This window comes from Pleurodeles waltl, chromosome 5, assembly GCF_031143425.1.
Source record: "Pleurodeles waltl isolate 20211129_DDA chromosome 5, aPleWal1.hap1.20221129, whole genome shotgun sequence".
Lineage (NCBI taxonomy): Eukaryota > Metazoa > Chordata > Amphibia > Caudata > Salamandridae > Pleurodeles > Pleurodeles waltl.
In genome coordinates, this window is record NC_090444.1 from 1,060,792,736 (window position 1) to 1,060,813,722 (window position 20,987).

The window sequence follows — 20,987 nt, forward strand, 5'->3', positions numbered from 1 at the left end:
AATAGCCATTATTAAAGCAGCTCAGAAATGGTGCAAGCTCAGAAATGGTGCTATAATACAGCTCAGAAACGCATATGATGCCTTTATAATCTACATGACTGGAGAAATGTTAGTTGGTAGAAGTTTGAAGGTCGAGGCTGCTATAAAGGAAGAAGCCCCACTAGATTGTTACATCGAGTGTCCATGAGCTATTGGCACCTTTGCTAAAAGCAAATTAATATCAGGTTAATATATTGTATCAGGTATGCGACCTAAGTGTAGAGTGTAAACAAGAAATTACTGTTCATTCCTTTTCCAACAATGTATAGAAGGGAAAGCTAGACTATGGTAGAAACCGAAGATGAAATTAAAAACAAAAAAATAAAAATGTATATCATAATAATACGGTCAGTGCCAGAGGTCAAGAACTCAATTCGAGGATGGCTCGCTTTCTAAGTAGGCAGGCATCTCTATAAGACCAGAGGTGCAGGGGCACATAATTCAATCTGTTTATTTCAGATTAAAAATCCATAAAGCACCGGCAACATTGGGTTTAGAGGTTCATTTGAACTGAGATTCAACTCATAGAAATTCAACTAGTTTGTCTGAAATAAATTGCATACAAATCAAAGTGCTATAAATACACTGTGGAAGGGAGTCAATATGTTAACGATTATAGCAACTGTAATGCTATGACTGAACAAAAAAAAGATACTTCTTGTAAAAACGTTATTAAAATCATAAACTTTACACATGAAAATATTGCACATCAAAAATTTAAAGTGCTATTAATGATCTGTAGTGAGGGGCGTCTGCATTGGCACCGCTTGTGGGGTACGCAAACCAATAGAACAAGAACTCACCAGTTAGGAGGATAAATTGGCAGTTCTGCAACATCAGACACCGACCACAAGGGAGGTTGAATGGGAGCAACTCAGTTTGTATAAGTCAGTTAACAGCTGCTAGGACACGCTAAGCAGGGTACCCACTTAGAACATACAGGTAGCGCTTGCACAGGGAAGGGGATAAATCTGGGAAATTATTGGCGTGGATACTAAAACAAGAGGTTGGCCAAGCGTCGGGTGGCTATTGGCTGGATGAGTGCCCAGAACCCTTCTATAACAATACCACTAAAAGTGTGGGGTGTAAGACTGTAAGAAACTCGACTAGGATAAGCCCAGTTCTAGAAGCGCTAGCTAAGCGCATAGTTACCAGGTGGAGAGATACGTATCGGGTGGATGTGGTTTGGGCCGTGTCTAGCAGAGGGAGTTCCCTTTACGGACTAGGTGGTCTCACACACATTATAGTGTCATGCTTCATCATTTGACCACCTAGCCCCACCCAGGTAAGATGATACTACCTGGGCGGACTCAACCTCATTGTTTAAAGAACTACAGAGGGAGTGCTGAAATTTAAATCGGACTGGATATTTACAGGGATAGGGTGTAGATACAATTACCTTACAAGTCACCCAATGCGGTCAGGAATTGATTTATTGTAGGTGTATGTTGGTAAGATTAAAATCTATGTTAGGGACTCAGTTGAGATTAATGACTCCAGGAGTCTTAAAAAAAAAAAAAGAAGAAAAAAAAAAAAAAAAAAAAAAAAAAAAAAAAGGGACCAGCATGTTTCTGCCCGCACTAATGGTGGGCCTACCTGAACATTTTGATCTCTGTGGGTAGGCCCTGCGCCTCAAGGCGGATTTCCTCTGGTCTGGTAGTTAACAGAGGGAGGGTTTCCCTTATAGTCACACTCCTGCGCCTCAATGGAATAGGATACAGCTGAGGAACAATATATGCGGATAACACGCAGGAAGGAGGGGGCGCTGACAAACGTGATTGCCTGGGGAGCACTATTGGAACGATTCACGGGGGCGGAGGATTTAAATTCTGCAGGAAGTACAGGTGATGAGGGCTGAATAAGTACACCGTACATCAACTTAATGGGTGACGACCAACTGTAGTAGGCTAGGTCTCTGTTATTTACATTAAGTATGATGTCTGGTTTCATGTGCATCCTTGAAGAGGGTGAGGGGGTGCTTGAGGGAAAATTTTACGCCACAGTGGGTGCTGTCGACCTGTATCTCGGATTTTATGTCCTCTAGAAATGTGAAAAAACGATACTGTAATATCTCACATTGAAATGCATTGCACTGTATTTTTGTTGGTCTGGTTTCAAACTCAATAAAACAGAGTTATAAAAAAAAAAAGCGCTATTAATGATAAAAATAAGAAATTAAACATTCAGTATTAAGTTTCAATAAACATTGATGGTGATCACCATCAGAATCTAAAAACGTCTTGTGCACAACCCCTGAAGAAAATAAAAATTCAGCAACGCTGATGACAATCGTTTAATTAGTGCAAGTCCTCAGAATTGTTAGTGTAATTTAATATTGTCTGATTCCCATAAAATGACAAGCAGGTTTGAGCCACTTTTTGCGTGAGTTTGAGTAAGCATTACAAAAAAAGGAAAAGATGGTCGAAAATTTCAATCTCAGACCTACATGACAGACATAAAATGCTAGTACAGTATTTCTCTCCCCAGCAAAGCAAAAACTATTAGTAGGAAGAATGTCATACATAAGTTTGGTATACAGCTGATGGCTGCTAGGGGACAAAATACATTATCATCAGGAAGTGGTTTATATAAAGGAATGACTTTGAAATCTAAGAATCTGTCCTTCAAGGTACCTGGCTTGCATCTATGTCATTCTTCCCAAAGGAGAACAGTTTATTTCTCTTTGATTGCTGATTTTGTCACTAGACTGTCATCTGTGGGAGATTCCTAAAGAGCAGGGAGATCCAATCTTTATGGCATACTTTCAGTATAAGCTAACCAGGGGATTTTCAAATAGGCATTTGATCGTAATACCTCCATTAACGGCTCATAAGTGGAGCACAATCTAAGCCAGAACGATAGAGGTCTTAATTTAATTTTTTGGAAGATTGGATACATGCCTAAATCAAGTAACTGAGGGAGGCACGGGGCACTCGTGAGAGATTTGATAAAGATCTAATACACATGCTTTTCAACAACAGCAAACCTGTTATCTTTTACATGCCCCCATAGCTCTGAACCAATAAAGCGGACCCCCTGGCTTTGATGTTTAATTTTTCTGCAGCGGGGGAAAAAGTTCTATCCTCGACTAAGTTCATGACGGCCCCGGCTTCCTGCTGTAACTTTAGTGCACTCTTGTTAATTTGAAACAGCCAGGTGAATTTGTTGGTCAATCTAACTCCTAGATAATCGAAATCTCAGACTCGTTAATTGTGCGCTTTAATACGAAGTGTTGCAGCTTAGTAAGGGTTGAAAGGTCTGAATTTGGGCTTCCTAATGTTTAACCCTAACCAAATGGGGCCATAAACTGCAGCCATTTTTCCGCCCCAGAGAGGTTAGTGTATTCGGCTTCGTGTTTAAGTGCTCTTTGTTCTTTAACTCAGGCTGTCTGCTTCTCTTAACTTGGACACTAACTGTGATAGATGTGCTCATTGTGATTTCAGAATTGCTAATCCCTGCACAACGTCTAAAAACCATTGTAAGCCGGCTACACTATTGTGTGCCCTATCCCATTAGAACCCACTACAACTGCAAATAAAACAGAAGCCTAAAATCGGTACAGTTTCAATTCTTCATCATTAACTGTCGTTCCTTAATTAATCAGAGTGGAAATGTTCTACTGGAGTTGATTACAATTGGCCATTCTTTTTCTAACTGAAACGTGGCTTGAGGATGTGCAGTGCCGGATTGAACTGCTGCCCTACTCACAGCTTTTCGCACTGTTAGACTTGATCATCAGGAGATGTGATTCCATAGTTATAATAATTCATTGTGATCTCTTTTAAAGTGCACCATCATTGTAAAATGGTGAGTCTGGAGATTCCGCTCTTACTGTGAGGCTTCTTTGTCCTCACTGATATTATCTAACAACTTTGCTCTGTCCGAGAGGTTAATCTATCGCCCCCGTAAACCAGCAGGTAACTATCTTAATAGGGTGGCATTGCAGAGGCAGGTTTACAGAATGTCTATGTGAGTAGTCTCCATCACAACACACCAGTTTGTGAGAATGGGGGAATTACTGGCCATGGGGGAGGGGGGGGGGGGGGGGGTGTCATAAGGCTTACACATTTTGCTGATCTTTAGTAAATATGTTGGCTATGGGGTTCTCTTTCCCATTAGATGCAGGAGATAAAGTAAGGGTAGAAAAAGCTGGTGTGGAAATTGTCTCACCTTCCTCAATCAATTAATTTCTCTCAACGTACTACTGTTAGACTGGTTTGCAGTTTTCTTTGGAGATGATGCCCCCTGCAGGAGTAAGAGGCCTTCCTTCTTCCCATTCTCATCAGGAAGAAAAAAACCTGGAGCTCTTGCTTCTGAGCTACAATAACCAATGAGGGAGAATGGGAGCGGATAATAGAACAGCAAAGCAACAATAGAAGTTCCTACCACAGGATAACTTTCACACAAGCCAGCGAGCTCTACTGCAGCCACAGCACATACCTTCCAAATAAAGCAAGTTGTCAACTGGTTGGGGTGGGGGGGGGGACGGTTGGGGTAGTGGGGGGACATGCAGCCTAGCCTCTGGGTGAAGGCCAAGACAGGTCTGATCTTCCCTCTGCCACGTCCCGTGCAGTACTAAGGACGAGCAATTTAGAAAGGGTCTAGCCCCCACCTCCTGACACCAGTGATCATGGGCTGAGAGTCCTGCTCTCAGTCAGCTATGCAGATACCAGATGTGCAGGGGCACATAACATATTTCCTAAATTAACAATTACATAAGCCCGCAATCCATGTGCAGTATCACAGCCAGCTGCAAACTGAGTACACTGTGTGTTCTATAGGTGTCAGCATAAAACACCAGGGTCGTTTACACAAGTATATCATAAAGAACTTCAGCTACCTGGTAAGAAAGCTCATTGATCTAAAGGGCCTGTACAGGGCACAGGTTTGGCTACTTTACACAACCTAATTAGCTCTTCACCCTTCCAAGCGTGATAAAATGAATACTGGTGACTTGGGTAAAAGTAGCATCAATAAACTACATGTACACCTTAACAGAATACGCTTGAGAAACAGCTCACTGCTTAATACGAAGACACACTAATTAGCCAGCTCATTAGTTGCCATAGGATAGATATATGTGACATAGGCATTTGTTTTGAATGTCAATCTTTCATACTTTCCAAAAAAGCATAATTGTAGGTCGGTTTGGTTGGTTTATTCTTGAAGCAAAAGAGATGGGAAACGATTCTGCCTCTGAGGTTTCATAAAATCCGCTTCTTAGAAAATTAAAACATATATCTTTGGGTGGAACGAACTGCAAGAGGGGTGTACGAGATCAGATCTGTGCTGTGCTGCGCATTCCTATGACCTCACAGAACATTACTACTAAGATGAAGAGTAGCTGAAGAATTCCTACGTAAGGCAAACAGTGAGGTGGGATGTGTTTCATTTTCAAGAAATCCTGTGGTCTGGTAGGGGAAAGGAGACCTAGCAGTGATCCACTTGTCAAGATTGGAATAGATGGGCCTTTTTCAACAATACCCAGCAATCTAGTTACTCTTCATTCCAGTCAGGTAGGGGAAAAATAAGTTATGGGGATCCTCAGGATTAAGGCCCTATGATGATAGATTAGAGCTCTGACGATCTAGGATGACCAAAGTGTGTTGTCAAGTAATCCTAGCAAGTTTTCAGCAAGGCACATTTAAAATGAATTTCTTATACTTGATCAAACTAAATAACTATTAAAACTAATTGAAGAATGTTATGTTAATTTTTTTAATAAAAAATTCAAACATTTAATACTTGGAATTTAAATTTAACAATCACACTCAGTGCACAACCTATTTTTAAAGCTAGCAAGAATATACGTGAGATAACGGAGGATAAGAGAGTTAGTGTGTATTGTGTGTGTGTAAGTGAGGACAAGATCTAAGTGACCACGAAAGGGGAAATTGTCTACAACGCAGTCTAACACTAAAACATTTTGAAAATGAAAAATTTAACAGCAGCCCAATAAGATGCAGATTGTTATAAAACCAAAGGGGCGTCCTGGTGAACAGTCTCAAGCATATCTCCTGGGCATGACCACTAGCATTCATTTCTGGTATATTGGTAATTTGTGAGTCACACAAGCCTTTAAAACGAATTAAAAAAAACTAATTTATGGCATCAATTTCAGCCACTAAGTATCTTTCTTTGAACTTCTATTATATGGCTACTCTTTCTAACATGCAATATAGGGGGGTGAACGGTCATTTTGTTTTTTGGAACTATCTGCAGCTGATGGCAGTCCCTGATAAAGGGCAGCCATAAGGTTTCTAATTGTGTGTGCTGTCCAAACTGTAAGCTCAATAAAAAAAGGCAATAGTCGATCACCAGATGTCTGGCACCTCTGTTTGTCTCAATATTGACAAACGGGGAGGGCTCTGGCCATGCCCACAGGTAAGTCTGGTGCTTTTCACTAGACGTGTTTTTCTGGATGCAAAATAAAAAAAAGAAATAGGACAAAAAAAAAAAAGGTACAATTGTAAGTAGCATATTTGTGTGTGTGTTTTTTTTTTTTAAAGTGTATATGGAGGATCACAGCACACCACCAGCTCACCAAAAGCGACAAAATATACAACCGCTACAAGTTGGTGATTGTATATATGATGCCGCATGCCACAATTCCATCTTGTGGAGTGGGATTTTTTTGTTTTGTTTTACTTTTAATTACAGAAGAACTGCTTTACGGAAAAGTACTCGAAATATTTAACATTTTTCCCTACTGCAGCGTTCTTCCCGTGTTTTCTGCAACCTGTTGGAGTAGGGAGTGTTCAAGGTCCTGAAACCAGCAAGGAAGAAAGTAAACACTGCTGTTTCGACTCGGAAATATTGTCCAGTGTAAAGAAACACGCCTCATTGTAAAAGTAATTCTAGACTGACTTAACTGCATCCTTAAAGGGACCATGTCACAGCCTACGCTTACTTTCTCTCATATTTTTAAGTTACAAAAGAATTCAGTTTACAGTGTAATATCAAAAGGCCTAAAACGATTTAGAGTTTTGCTTCCTACATTTTCCTTCCTTCTCGATCACAGCCTAGAACCAGACAACGAAATACAAAACTCTACCATATATGATCATAAAACGCAGAGAAGCATGCACTGCGGAGGACTGCCTGAGCCATTATTATTAACACTACAAACAGTTCAGTTCTTAAAATAACACTGAGCAGGCAGCGTTGTTAATACACGCACACTCAAAAATATTTTAACAGTCTTAGCTCTTAATTTCAAAGAATGTGTTTTCAATAACAATGGAGTTTTACTACCATTTCATTGTTGTGTTACAATTCAAAAGCTTCTCCAACATTACTTTTACGGATTTCGAGGTATTTTGTCAGCCAAAGTAGACTAGCGTATTTCTGCCACTACAAAATGACAGTGGCGTACAATATGTGGAGTAAAGGTAAACTACTTGGTTTGGCCAGTGCCTGGGGATTTGGCTGATCAGAGATTCATGATTGTCATGATTTTGAGGGAAACTTTCAATGCGGTTTCTTATGAGGTACCTGTTCTGAGTCGGAGGAAAGCTCTGGACTTGTGTGCGGGTTTGTGCTCCTGCTCAAGCTGTACTTGTATTGTTTAGACGAAAACCGCCATCCATGGTGGATGAGCTCTATTTGTTAGAATCACTGCGGCCTAGGCTGTGTGTCCTGTGATGAAACCATGGAATCCTTCCTCCTATGCCTGCTAAGAGGTTGTGTGTGGGTGAGAGCGTGTGCAAGCACACAATCCAAAAGCCATGAACTACTGGCTCTGTCAAAGCTTGTTTAGTTAATTTGTGTGTTGCACTAAGAACTGGTCCTTGGCCTGAGCTAAACAGTGCATGCAATTCCCCTGGGCAGCTGTTCCATTCCAGGACCCCCTAAAGCTTCCTCCATTGCGTCCACCTCTTCCGAACACTGCTCTAATGGGCCATCTTTGACTGCCAATCTGGTGCAGGTAGGGACTTTGGCGGCTGATCCCCGCTGTCAAGAGTACAGTAGCGCGGCCTGATCTTGGGCATACACGGACTTAAAATTGTGCACTCATGTGCGTTTCTTTTATTTTCTTCTTGAATGTTTCCTCTAGCCTTTTCCTTTACTTTTCTCTCCCTCTTCTGTTCTTCTATTTTTTGTCTGCTCGTTGCCTCTTTTTCCCCTTCCCTCATCCTTTCATTTTTCTATCCTTTCTTTTACTTCCATCGCTTCTCGTCTTTCTTTTTTTTTCATCTCGACTTTTGCTTTCTCCATATGTCCCTCCTTACCAATTCTTTTTTCTCCCCCCACTCTCCAGTCAATTTTTCTTTGACCCATGGCCTTTATCGCCCGCTTGGTGTTTTCCCTCCCCATCTTGGAGTTTTATTGACTTTGTTTTCTTTGACCTGAGCCTTGGTCCAGACTGAACTATGGAGGTAGCTCCGGTGGTGTAATTGTCCTCACACCAAGTAACCAGTATAAAGGCCCGACCAATTGCTCTCAGCTTCTTAAACTCTCCCTTAGCGACTCCAACTTGGGTATCCAGCTAAAGGTTAGGTGTCTTTCCTGATGGGGATCTAGGACCAGAACACTAGCCCTTTCTTTCCCTGTTACGTTAAGAGTTTATATGCACACAAATACCAAAAAAAGGGTCCTGGTACTGACAGAAACAACAACTACTTCATCACACCTAGACCTGATAAAATACAAACTCAGATCAAGAGAATCAAGCTCATAACCTAATTCTCTTTTGGAAAATAGTTACTGTACAACCAAGTATTAAAAGCCATCCTAAAAAGCAAATGTGAAGTAGTTTTCTGGAAAGCGATATGTAAAGTATTCCATAGACTCGCCACCACCATCGTTAAAGTCCTCTCGCCAAGACGAGCATGCGAAAAGTTGAGGACTGTATGAAGAGAGGCATTCAGTGAGCGAAGGGACCTGGAAGAGAAGTGTATCGTAAATCTTTCTCAGATGGGGTAGGCCACAATTATCAATGGCAAGAGCTGGCTTGTACGCCATAATTTGGATTTGCTGGAGGTTACTGAGCACACCCTGTGGGGCACCCAAGAAAAAAAGAAGAATTACAGTACTGAAGATGGCTGTGAATAGTTGCCTGAATCACTAGCTGTCAAGCCGACAGCAGTAGCAGGTGCACAATTTTCATGAGAACCCTCAGGAGGATACAGGAAGAGGTAAGATTATTTGCCAGCTTCATCAACGTCAAGTTCTAATTGAAATGAAAACCAAGATTTTTCACAGACTGAACTGGGATAGGGGAGTTGGGTCTGGTAGGAGGTAACAACGTAAAGGGAAACGGTCTGGCCAACATGAATGGAGATACCCATAGAACCTCTGTCTAGTTACTATTAAACTTCAAGTCAGTGGAGTAAAGCCAAGAAGATACCGCCAACATACACTAATGGAATACTTCAATTGGGGCTGCATCTGTCTTTTCCAAGACAATGAAAAGTGGAGTGTCATCTACGTTATTCATAAAGGGGACACCAAACGACCCAATTAAGTAGCCAATGGATGTATATAAATATTAAAACAGGGTGCAGCTAATGGAAGACCCCTGAAGAAAGCCTTGAGGCAAAGACCGGGATGGGACAAAAATTAGCAACAACAGATTGATCTGTATTCATCTTTTTCAAAAAGGGGACAATTGATGCTAGTTTCCCCTATGTCTGTATCCAAGCATTGATTAAAGAATTATAAAAATTGCAACAGAGGCTGTTCAAGAGCCAACATCCCCTCCTTTCAAACTTGAGGAATGGATTCCAGAGGAGAGCCTGAATCGATTGTTGCTGTAACAGAAGTAAATGATTCCAGAGACAATGTTTCAAAATGATCCATCGGAGGAATCAGACTCCTTCATACCAGTGAAAGTGCCAGGAACCCCCAGCTAAGACCCACGTGATGGAACAATGGACACCCCCTTCAGGCTGGGTAGAGGTACCTCTTAAGAGGACCAGAGCCAGGCACAAACGACCTTATTTTAGCCTCAAAATATTGAGAGCTCATTTACAAGCTCTTGCAAATGCTCAAGTGAGTGACCCACCCCCCCACCCCTAATTAAAAAATAATCCTTAGAGGAATTTAGAAGTTATCAGCAGCTAGGATTTGTTTACAGTAGAATTCTCTTTTAGCCGAAGCCACCAAATTCTTATAATTAGACAATGTCCACTTCCAATTTTGCTTTTAAAGAGTAATCAGTATGCTAAACTCTTTCAAGAATCTTACAACCACTTCAGTCTTGGAAAGGTCCATAGTGTACCAAGGGGATGAAGGTCTAGTAAGTTTTGGAATTACTTTTTTATTTATTTATTTTTAGACGCAAGACCGCATACTATGCAGTTTTTACTCATTGCCCTTATAAACATTTTCCAAAGGATAGGAGTTTACTGCAGGGCTTCTTGAGCGCAGATATCCTGAAGGTATGTTGCCCAGGAGGAATCCTCAGTCGGGGCTTTATGATGAATGTGACAAATTCATTGTTTGTCCAAACCTGAGGGATAGTTTCCACCCATTCAGCCAACTCATTAGGTCCACAAATCAAAACCAATATATGGTTTTAAAGTGTGCAGAGCCCGACAATTTACGTTATAGTTCCGATTCCATACCATCAATAAAGTCAGATGATTTGAGAGGGGGTGACTCAATCCATATGTTAAAATCCTCCCCCATGCTCAAGTTAGAGTGGGTGCATGCCAGAAACAGGAAGTAGTCATAAAAGCTAACAAAAGCATCAGCTGGCTCTAGGGGACGATAGCACACTAGCCCTTTGAACATGGCAGAGGAGGAAGGTAAAGAAAACCCTAATAGCTCTGCTAAAGGAAACCAGTGACAGAGTTCTTTAACAGACTAGTCGGAGTGGACTATACTGGCCACCACTCCTCTGCCCCGCTGACAGGAGTGGGAGGGATGGAGACTGAACAACCGACGAACAGAGGGCAGTTAGGTCAGGGGAGAACGAATTAGAGAACCAAGACTCTCTCAAAAATAGTATCTCATACTACTGAAATTGGCGAGCTATTAGACTTGGAGTTAGTTTGACTGCTGAGTGGGAGTTAATCAAGGCACACCTCGTGCTCTATTGTTTCTTACGACATTTCTTGGTGACAGCCTAGGAAGCACCACACCCTCATATGCTGCATCTACCTCCAAAACAGGTTCATAAGAGTAAGTCACTTATCATGGGACCATCCCTTTAAGACACACAAAGATGAGTGAGTCCTCAATCCCACCCACATAACTGGGGGTGAGAGGAACAAATATAGGAGTTCACCCAAAGTAACTTACCCAGCCTGCCTCTTCCCAATAGCGCCTCTCTAGAATAACCGATGAACCTTAGATTGAGTGGCTAATCTGGTTAGCAAACTGACAGCATGGCTGGTGCATGGACGGGCATGCCTTTGGGCTGTGCACATCTGCGCAGCATCGGGTGTGCTAATGTAGCCCCCAATCTGTGCACATTACAGCGGTAGAGCAGAGAAACAGCCAGGATGTCCAAACAAGATGGTGTACAAATTGTCCCACTCAGAGTAAAGATGCCAGAAATGGAAAAGCGCAATCTACTCAGTTTCACAAAAAGAAAATTCAGAAGCAAGGGCTATTTAACCTAACCACTCCTTGTTTAAAAACCAGGGTAAAACAGATTGACCTACCTGAAATCCAACAATGCGCTTATCAAAGAACATGTACCATCATTTAAAAAAAAAAAAAAAAAAAAAAAACACACTACTTAGTTAAACTACAAGTAACGTCACTATAAAAAAATTTACTTTAAAAAAAATACAGAAGTCATACCTATGCGAGAGCAGTTACTCAAATCAGGTCTCAAATTCAGCATAGACATTCGGTATTAAAAAAAACGAAACAAAAAAAAAAAAAGTTTAGAAATAGCTTAGCATAGCATAGCCTCCCCTGCCCTTGCACCGCTGCCTTTCACTTGCTAGAATCTCAACGACCCCAAAAATCCTTCATAAATAGGTTACAGCTCTGCTTATGGATAGATCTCAGACCATTACATTTGAAACTTGAAGTCCAGCCACTAGCTGTCTGTCTTATTTAGGAACCTGCTAACCAAACAGGTCTGATTCTGAGGTACATACAACTCCAACCAATAAACACAAAACTGCTATCAGTTCCTCAGCGATGTCCCTCGATCAATCCAGGTACCTTTACACTTACCTCAGAGGCAATTATTAACCTCCCAGGACTGCCGCTTATTCTGCTCCTGCGCTGCCCCTTTAGACCCTTCTGCACTCTAGTGTATGTAATTTCCAGAGGCCACAACTCATCTTGGACCTGGGATGGTCTCAGAGGCTCACTCCCGTGGGCTCAACCAAAAATGTCCAGGGGTGCGCCCTAATCTGCTCCTGACCTCAGATCTCACTCACTATCATAGTGTCCACCTTCTCCTGGGCTGTCCGCAAATCTGAACATGGAAATACCATATTGTCCCACAACTTTCATGCCACAACTAGGTGGACTTCTCATTGCATTTTCCATTGTAGTTTTTCAGAAGGCCCACTCCTACTGGCTGCTCCTCAGATGTTCCTTGGTAACCATCCACCCACAAACATTTTCTGCTACTAGTTGTGTATACATCGGTTCTTACTGGTTTCTCCTCTGCCTCTCCCATGTGGACTGCAGAGTTTATATTTATAGTCAATGGAAGCATGTCCCACTGTGGAAATGTTTTCAGGGGTCTTTGGGAAGTAAAGAGTTACTGGACTCCAACCACATCAACCAAAGCAGTTTTACCATTGGTGTCCAGAAGCTTCATCTTACTGTTGGACCAAACTGATCACCAAGTACACCCATTATGACTTTAATTTTAGTGTAGCAAAGCAGGGACGCCTGAGGCTTACTCAAGAAGGAGGTGTGGAGTTTACAGACTCAGCACTCATCAGGTTAGAAGCAAAGAAAAATATATTGTTCAGCTAGTACTCTGATTTATAGGAAAGACAGTACTTAAATTTTGTTACACACAAAGAAAAAGGATCCCATTACACAATGTAGCACAGAGCAGCAGTTAAATGGGCACTAACGAGAGCGGTACCCTTGGTATATTTTTGGCCAGTCTCTTCAGTTGTAGTACACTGGCCTGTGAGAGGAAAACATTAAGTTGCATGGAAAAAGATGTCCCAATGGTGTCACTATGTGTCATCCTTTCACAGGCACTGCCTGTGTGCACCGCTGTCAGTAAGGCCACTTTGGTCCACTGGTGTGACCTGCCAAGGGAGGATACTTCAGTTGAAGTCTCGATAAACTCACACAACCATAATTTTTCTTACGGCTGGGTGAAGAATCTAGTTATAATGAACTGGTAGAATCATTTTAAATGATGGAGGCTGCTTTACAAAGCAGGCAACTGGGAAACAAAGGCCTATGTAGCACTATAATAATTTCATTGCTATTGCGGTCAGCCCGCTACATCCCATGGAAATAGCAACAGTCACTCTCCAAGGAGTAGGCAGAGAACTAAGCCCTCCGAACTATGCAAGTCACTATGGGACTCATTCCACATCAAGGAAGAACATCTGCACACATGCAGGATAGTAATGTGAGCTCAGGCAGATATCAAAACACTACAGTTTGTTATGGAGAAAACAAGGCATGGGTGCGTACTCTCCAGAACCATGTCGGGGAACTTCCTCCATCTCAACACCCAAAACGGCACTACCAATTCTAAGTGGTTTAAACTATGTCACAAAGTACTCTAAGATAGGCATCTGCTTACTTGCATGACTGCTTTTATTTTAGCATTTCCGAAACATACGTACAACCTTACGTTTCTGGTGACATGGGTTGAGCTGTCTATCATGCATGCGCAAGAAAACACTTCCCAACATCTGCTCTAATGCATAAGAGTCCTAGCTCAAAATCCTTTTCGCCTAAGTGCCATACCTAGGCACAGCACTAACACATACTTAGCAATACTCTGAACTTCAAAGACATCAAAACATTACCCAGATAGGCCTCATGGCAGATATAGTCTGCTCAAAGCCATCCGTTGAGGTTTTGCATGTGTTATCCATGCCCAGAAAGATTCTAAAAATGTGGAGGAAAAGATAAAGACCAGACAAAAAGGGCAAATAGGAGAGGCAGTTTAAAAGAGGCAGGGATGGAGGACTTTAATCAGTGGCAATAGAAAACACTTTCACCACAGTACCAGTAAATAATACTGGGTCTACTGGGTCTACTGGGACTCCCCCCCCCCCCCATTGTATAATTTTATATGGCTGCTTGAAGCCTACTCATAACAGAGGTAGAATCAACACCCAATTTGCAGAAGCAAATAATAATGTTATTCTTCTTTTTCAAAAGAAGTGCACTGGTGCTTGTTTTAAACTTTTGAAGACCTACTTATAGAGTATAAATCCCCTTGACCTACCTACGTTCAACGGGTACAGGTAAAGACCAGACTTCTCCATCATGGACAGGAATCTCTTGCTGTGCCTTCACTGGAGAGGTATTAACTTTAAAGCTGTCCAATGTCGAAATGATCCCCTTCACATGGTTAGCTTCCAAAGTTATTTCATGTCTGACCTGTGAACAAATAAGAAAAGCTAACCATGCAAACTGGCAAATAGTCAAAATTCAAGACTATTGAAAATGATTAAGACAGCAGCAACAAACAAATGCACCTAACTAAACCACAACTGAACAAGAATTAAAATAGGAAATTTTACATTTTGACTCTAAAACAATCATACTCAGGGTAACGGAAGATTTTAATTAACGGTTAAACTCAAACTATTATGATATCCACCTTTCTCAACAAGGCATTTTGCACATTTAACTGTAATTTATTATAGTCTGCTACTTACCTTGCTATTTCTCAAAGTACTGGAGCCGATATTGAACACAGACTTATCAGCTCTCCGCTGTGCACCAGTAATCAGCTGCCTAGCAGGTGATGTCAGCACAGACACAATTAGTATCCCTTTAAATGCAGGCGCTTGACTTGGTTAATCCCCAAACAGGTCAGATCCAGTTTTTGCTGATATCAACAACATAACCTCTACTATGGCAAGATGCATAGTCAAAAGGAGACTTTTTGCTGCAAAGTACAATAATGGTTCCCCCTCTCCAATCACGTTTAGGAAATCATAATTTTATTGAAGACAGAAACTAACATTTTATAATATTTCTTGAACGGTGACAGAGAGAGCTTTAAACACTTAAATTTAAAGTGATAGGTCATAAAGGATTCAGATAAGGATAGACCAACCAGCAGAACTGATGGCTAGGAAATCTGCTCTTTACAGGAACCACGGCTTAACTTCTCCCGAGTCGGCTTTCCATTTTCAATGCCAGCATTGTACTTTGACAAGAAATTGTGCTGATCAAGCTAGGAGAAGATAGGCGTGTCTTGATTGTGGTTCAGCTGAAAAGTAGACCTTGCAACCCCTAATGTACCAAAGTTCCAATTCAAAGAGATCGAAGAGGAACAAGAGATGAATGGGGAAGCCTGAAAGAACTTTACATTAGCCTGTGGAAGACTGGAGAACTCAGGGGTCTGATGTAATATGGGACCACATTGATGCCCAAAGGAGGCAGAACGCCTCCTAATTTTAGAGGGGGTTGAGGTAAGATATAAATAAGGGCCAACCAGAAGAAGCACGGCCAAGGAGATTGAAAAATCCAGCAGCCCAAAGCCTTAAGAAACAGGAACAACCCGAACTCAAAAATCTGTGGAAAGGACCAAAAGTGAACTAAGATCTTAGGAGCCCTAGCTCAGGAAGCACCAATTATGGTTTTTCTAATCCTTCTAAATAGTGCAAATTTCATTTATGCCACAATCTCTTCATGAGAAACCCTTCCAAAAAGCTGACTGTCAGAGTTAAAAACCTCTGTGATTTTCCTCCCGTTTGTGGCATTAGCAATATCAGGATTAACAGGAGGCAACACAAGAGAAGACCTCTTAAAAGATGCAAGAGTCAAAGGAGATTATTTAGAAGATTAGAGTAATTCTGTTATGCCTGCTCTTTTGAGAAAGAAACCAGCAACATCCAAAAAGCTGTGTGGACTCTCTGGCCTCTGCCCTAGCCCTTTTTAGGATCAGGGTCACGTTTTAAGACACAGCCATGAGATCTAGCTCAGAGGTTGCCAGGACCTTGTAGTCTATTATGGGGCATGAGCATTCAGTCTCACCAGAAAGTGTACCATCAAGTGCAGACAACTGGATTGGGTGGGGGGGTGGAGAGAAAGAGGTCAAGCTTAGTAGAATCTCCCCTCTAAGGTGCCCACGTCAGAGGAACAGTAGAAAACCATTTCTCACTGCCAGAGAAGTTATCAATTAAAATTAAAATAATGAGAACCAGTTAGGGAACACCAATATTGTGAAAGCAAAATAAAATTAAACATAAAAACTTGAACCATTGTTCAAGCATTCAGCAATTGCGTTTAGAATCTTGTTCTAGGGATGTTTTCTGCAACACACTTACATTTCCTTTTCTATGACTACTTGAGATAAAACGTGAGGTTTCTTGTCTCCTGTTTCCTATTTACAAAGGCAGGTGCAGTGCAGCCTCATCCCAGCTCTGTGCAGTCGCCAACCATAAAACCTTTGAAGCTGGGAGGAATAATTGGTTATTTTGCAAATGGAATTCCTCACAGAACGTATGACTGCAAAATAGTGCTTTCAGCAAAGATAAAAGTGACATGTTAGAAAATCATAGCTTTTTACACCATGTAAGCGGAACGTGACCTTTAAGAAGGCTAGGTTGTTACATATGAAATCAGGCCTCGAAAAATAATTAAAATGGTACTAGATCTGCAGGTCGAGTAGCTGGAATAATCTACTTGACCTAACTGTAATGTACTTGACCCGGAAACGGGTCTCAAATTGTTTGATCCTAGGCAAATATTATATTTTGCACTTGCCTTTTTCTTCATTTTTACATATGAGTGCACCTTCAAATATGTGAGTTCAGCATTTCTGCTGTAAAATATCCTCACTGGTTTGATTAAATACACTAAACGTTTGCTCCATGCATAATAAATCTAGCCCACATATATGGTACACATGGTGCATGCATGACTTGCCTCTTAGTTTACTAATAGTTTTTCCATCGGGGCAGACGTTTTTCTCAGTTTGTTTGAACACTTAATAAATATATTACTAAAGCATGATGTGGTAGCGCACTGTCATTTACAGACAGTAAATTTCCAAGAAATGTCCAAAACCTTCCCACTAACTTGCAGCTTTACTGTTCAAACTGTATGGTGTATTAACAATAATCTGTGAAAATTGGGTTTCAGAAAACATTTATCATTTGCACATCACTGAGTAAAAGGTTCAGACTTTTTCTTTTGTCAACCTGTTAAAGTAAAATATTTCTTTCATCACACAGAAGTACAAAAAAAAAATGGTCTTTCACATCCACTGAAATATATTTTGGAATGTTTGTAAAGTTGACTTAATTATATAAATGTTGTGTGTTAGGAAAAACCTGATACCAAAAGCCTTTCACTACACATAGGTCAGACAGTTCATCTTACAAAATCCTGAAACTCTGCAGTCACAAGGAAAAAGTATTTGCATTGCAAGAAGACAAACTGATTTTTGACCTCTGTCTCTGAACACAGAGCAAATGTGACAAGAATACCATTTAAAGACATCTTAATTGTTATTCAGTTTCTGACTGAACAGAAAACCGGTGAAATCTAAAAATAGCCCGACGTCATAAAATAAAACTTGGCCAGTAGATTTTTGGAGCCCTGGAAATGCCATTTGCCCCATACAGGGGCCTTGAAATTGAGATAAGGGCCAAGTACAGAACCCCTTGAGATGTCACCTCATAATTTACTCTACTGTTAAGCTTGTTTTTCTTTAAAATATAATTATTTTACTGTCAATTATAGGCTTTGCAGCTGCTCCAGATGATGAAATAGTGCTTGTAAGGCAAACCAATGAGTGTTGAAACCTATAAAAGGTTCTACCCAACTTAATAAGCTTGAAGTACCCCACAGTGCGCCACTATGTGTGTCTTCCGCCTTGGGCTAAAGCAAATAAGCTTTTGCTCTGTTTCATCACCAGGATTGTGTATTGATTTATATCTCTTCCAGACAAAATTGTCTTTGACAATAAACAAAGGATGGACATAATTTCCCCAGAGAGGACGGACTTCAAACTCCAGATGATGTAATTTGGACAAATCTACTTACTCTCTTCATGGAGCGTGTGATTATCTCAACACATATACCATCCATCTTGGAATCCAGATGGGAGAATACCCAGTTTAAATAACCCTGAAGAAGTCTGGGCAATGAGGGTTGTGGTGAAAGGGGAGTGTGTTCCCTATTTGTACAGCAACACAAGTCATTTGCTTACTAGATGGCTGCCTCAGTCTGGCTAACAGACTTTTGGGTGGGGGGGAATGCATTGGGATTTGGAAGGCCACAAAAGGAGGATTCCATTAAAAGATTGGAGCCAAATAGAAAATGTAGCTAGAGATCAAAAATAAAATAAGACTAGACTTCTTACTGAGAGCAGGTTTATGAATGTTAAAGACAAAATAACTGAAAAGTTGCAATCCCCAAAAGGAGGTGGAGACAGCGGCTCTTTAGCAACAGAGGCACTCACATACAATTATAACTAGGTAAGAAACCGATTAGTTCATTGCATTTTCTTGTTATGTAAAGCTTAAGACTAGTTGCCTATTTCTATTTTACAATTATGTATTGTAGAGATTTGCAGGGGAAACAATTCAGGCCCAGCTAAAACACCAAAGCTGCTGCAATGAAGAATGGTGCCTATAAAATGGATAAAGGTCAAACTGCTGCCCAAAGCAGGCAAGATAACGCAGAATGGAAATGGGCCACAACTGAATCACAAATAGCTACTCATTTGTGACAAGAGCCCTTTCCAAACAGGCAGTGACGAGGAGTGAGGAATGCCTTGGTTCATGAACATTAAAGTATATGTCACCAGGGCTTTGCTGCGATGAACGCCACTTGTTTCGGACCAGTTTAAATTTAGCCACCTGATGGCCTGAGGCATAACATTAGCAACATCAATGCTTCAAAGCGTATTCTTTAAAAAAAAAAAAAAACGTATTTAAATATTGCGTAGCATTAAAGAAATTATGCACTTGGCAGGGCGCAAAATAGGGCCTCAGATGCTACCGACGTGCTATTGAAGGTTTATCGAGTTTCAGTGTTTTGATCTTTTCACTCGACCCCAATGACAAGTAAATCAGTTTGATAATGTCAGTGTCAGACTTGTAGACATTCTGCAAGTCTATAACCTCTAAAAGCCACTTTGTCATTGAGCTGATTCTGAGGTCTTAAGTATATGATTTTATATGTTATTGCACTAATGCCCCCAGAACACATTTGAGAACGGTATACAATATACAGGATAGTGAGAATGATGGTGAGGGATATTCACTATAAAATTAGATGTCCCAGAAATTGATTTAAAAGATCATACATTCCGGCCATCAGAAACATACCTCAAATCCAAGGCTGAGATTCTATCCAGTTTCAAGAAGCATAAAAACATTCATAAATCCAATTAGTACGTAATGTCACTGGTTGCAATGGATCAACGGATTAGCAGGAGGTTTCTTTTTACAAGTAGGAAGTTAGTGCATCAAGTTGTGAATGCAGTTCTTGCGTCCAACAATGATTTTGTGGCCCAGAGTCACAGTCAAATAATGTGTACATGCTCTCCATAAACAAATGGGGTTTTCAAATTGTCAGAAAAAAATCCATGATTTGAAAAGTACACGTGCAGGCTGTAGAATGAGATCGAGCAAGCTGACTGACACAGAGGTTTCTTAAATTCTTCACTGAAAATGCTTTCTGTCTTTGTTACACAAAATCAATAGTCTCGAAAAACTGGTAGCAGAAGCAGACCAGAACGGGCAAGTTAATTTCCAGTTTCAAATACATATCTTGGTCTTCAATTGTTTGTCACTTTAAGCACTGGTACAGTGAAAACAAAATGCACGTGTAGCAAAATTAGGTCCTGCCGTACAGAAAAAAATAAAACTACTTGCATTCTTCAAATTGATGTATTTTTATAAAATAATTGGTGAAACACCCTTTCAAAAACAAAGGATGGAAAATAAAGATAACAGTGAAACTAAACTTTCTTTTTAAGATTAGTCACACGTACACATACACATTAAACATCTGGCACAATGAAGAAAATACCTCATCCATGGAGAATGTACCAAGTTTGAAGGGTGACAACTGAGCAGTAAGGCTGGATTGACCGTGGTGGCCAATAAGCTTTAGTCACACAACTGTATCAGCACTATGAACAAAAACTAAAATGGACTAAAACCTCAAGATAACTTACCTGTTGCCATTTCAGCTGTAGGGGAGGCTCCTTTACTGAATAAAGGTATCTGTTCATCTGATCAAGAACTCCTTGGTAGTAGACCATAGCAGAATCATAGTTGCCCAGCAGGGCATATTCACGAGCCAGCTTCACATTTTCAGTTATCATGAAAACATTCATGCTCATATTTCCCTGAAAAACAAATGTCAGTGATATTTAGTCTTTAAATATGAAAGAGTACCAGATGTGAAATAATATTCTCAGGATATTTCAAAGCATTTCATTTAGGGACAATTTAGGTTAATTTATTACTAGGATCTCATTATTTTATCCATCTGTTGGTGTTTTGGGATAGTAGGTATGGGTGTTCAAATTGATACTTAAAACGTGTCCAACCCAGGAGGCTAGGAATCACCACTTTTGTAGAGATAATAACTAATGGCCGGCAATGGAATTTGGGGGCACCTTTTCAAGGGCCTGATTCAGGGCTCTGCATTGTGCGGACACATGCACCTGCACCAGCTCATATTCAGTCTGCCTCACTAAAGAAGCAGCAGATGCCTCTTATGTTCCTTTCTAAAAGGACCAACTGCATAGGCCTCATTTCACGGAAAATGTAATTCCTTTTATCCAAGTCGTAACTGGGTTGGGATCGGATGGTAGTCAATCAGAGCATTGGTAAAACCAGTCACATCCA

General features: G+C 40.8%; 1 protein-coding gene across 1 annotated transcript in view; it reads right to left on the reverse strand.

Moving 5' to 3' along the window:
* KATNA1 (katanin catalytic subunit A1) overlaps positions 1–20,987 on the reverse strand; it is a 158,462-nt gene that overhangs the window by 99,144 nt on the left and 38,331 nt on the right. Inside the window, exons 2-3 of the mRNA XM_069235280.1 lie at positions 20,309–20,482; positions 14,387–14,541 (exon numbers count right to left, since the gene is read on the reverse strand). Coding sequence (XP_069091381.1) covers positions 14,387–14,541; positions 20,309–20,476 — 323 coding nt within the window. The 5' untranslated portion in view covers positions 20,477–20,482. The remainder of the gene's footprint in view (positions 1–14,386; positions 14,542–20,308; positions 20,483–20,987) is intronic.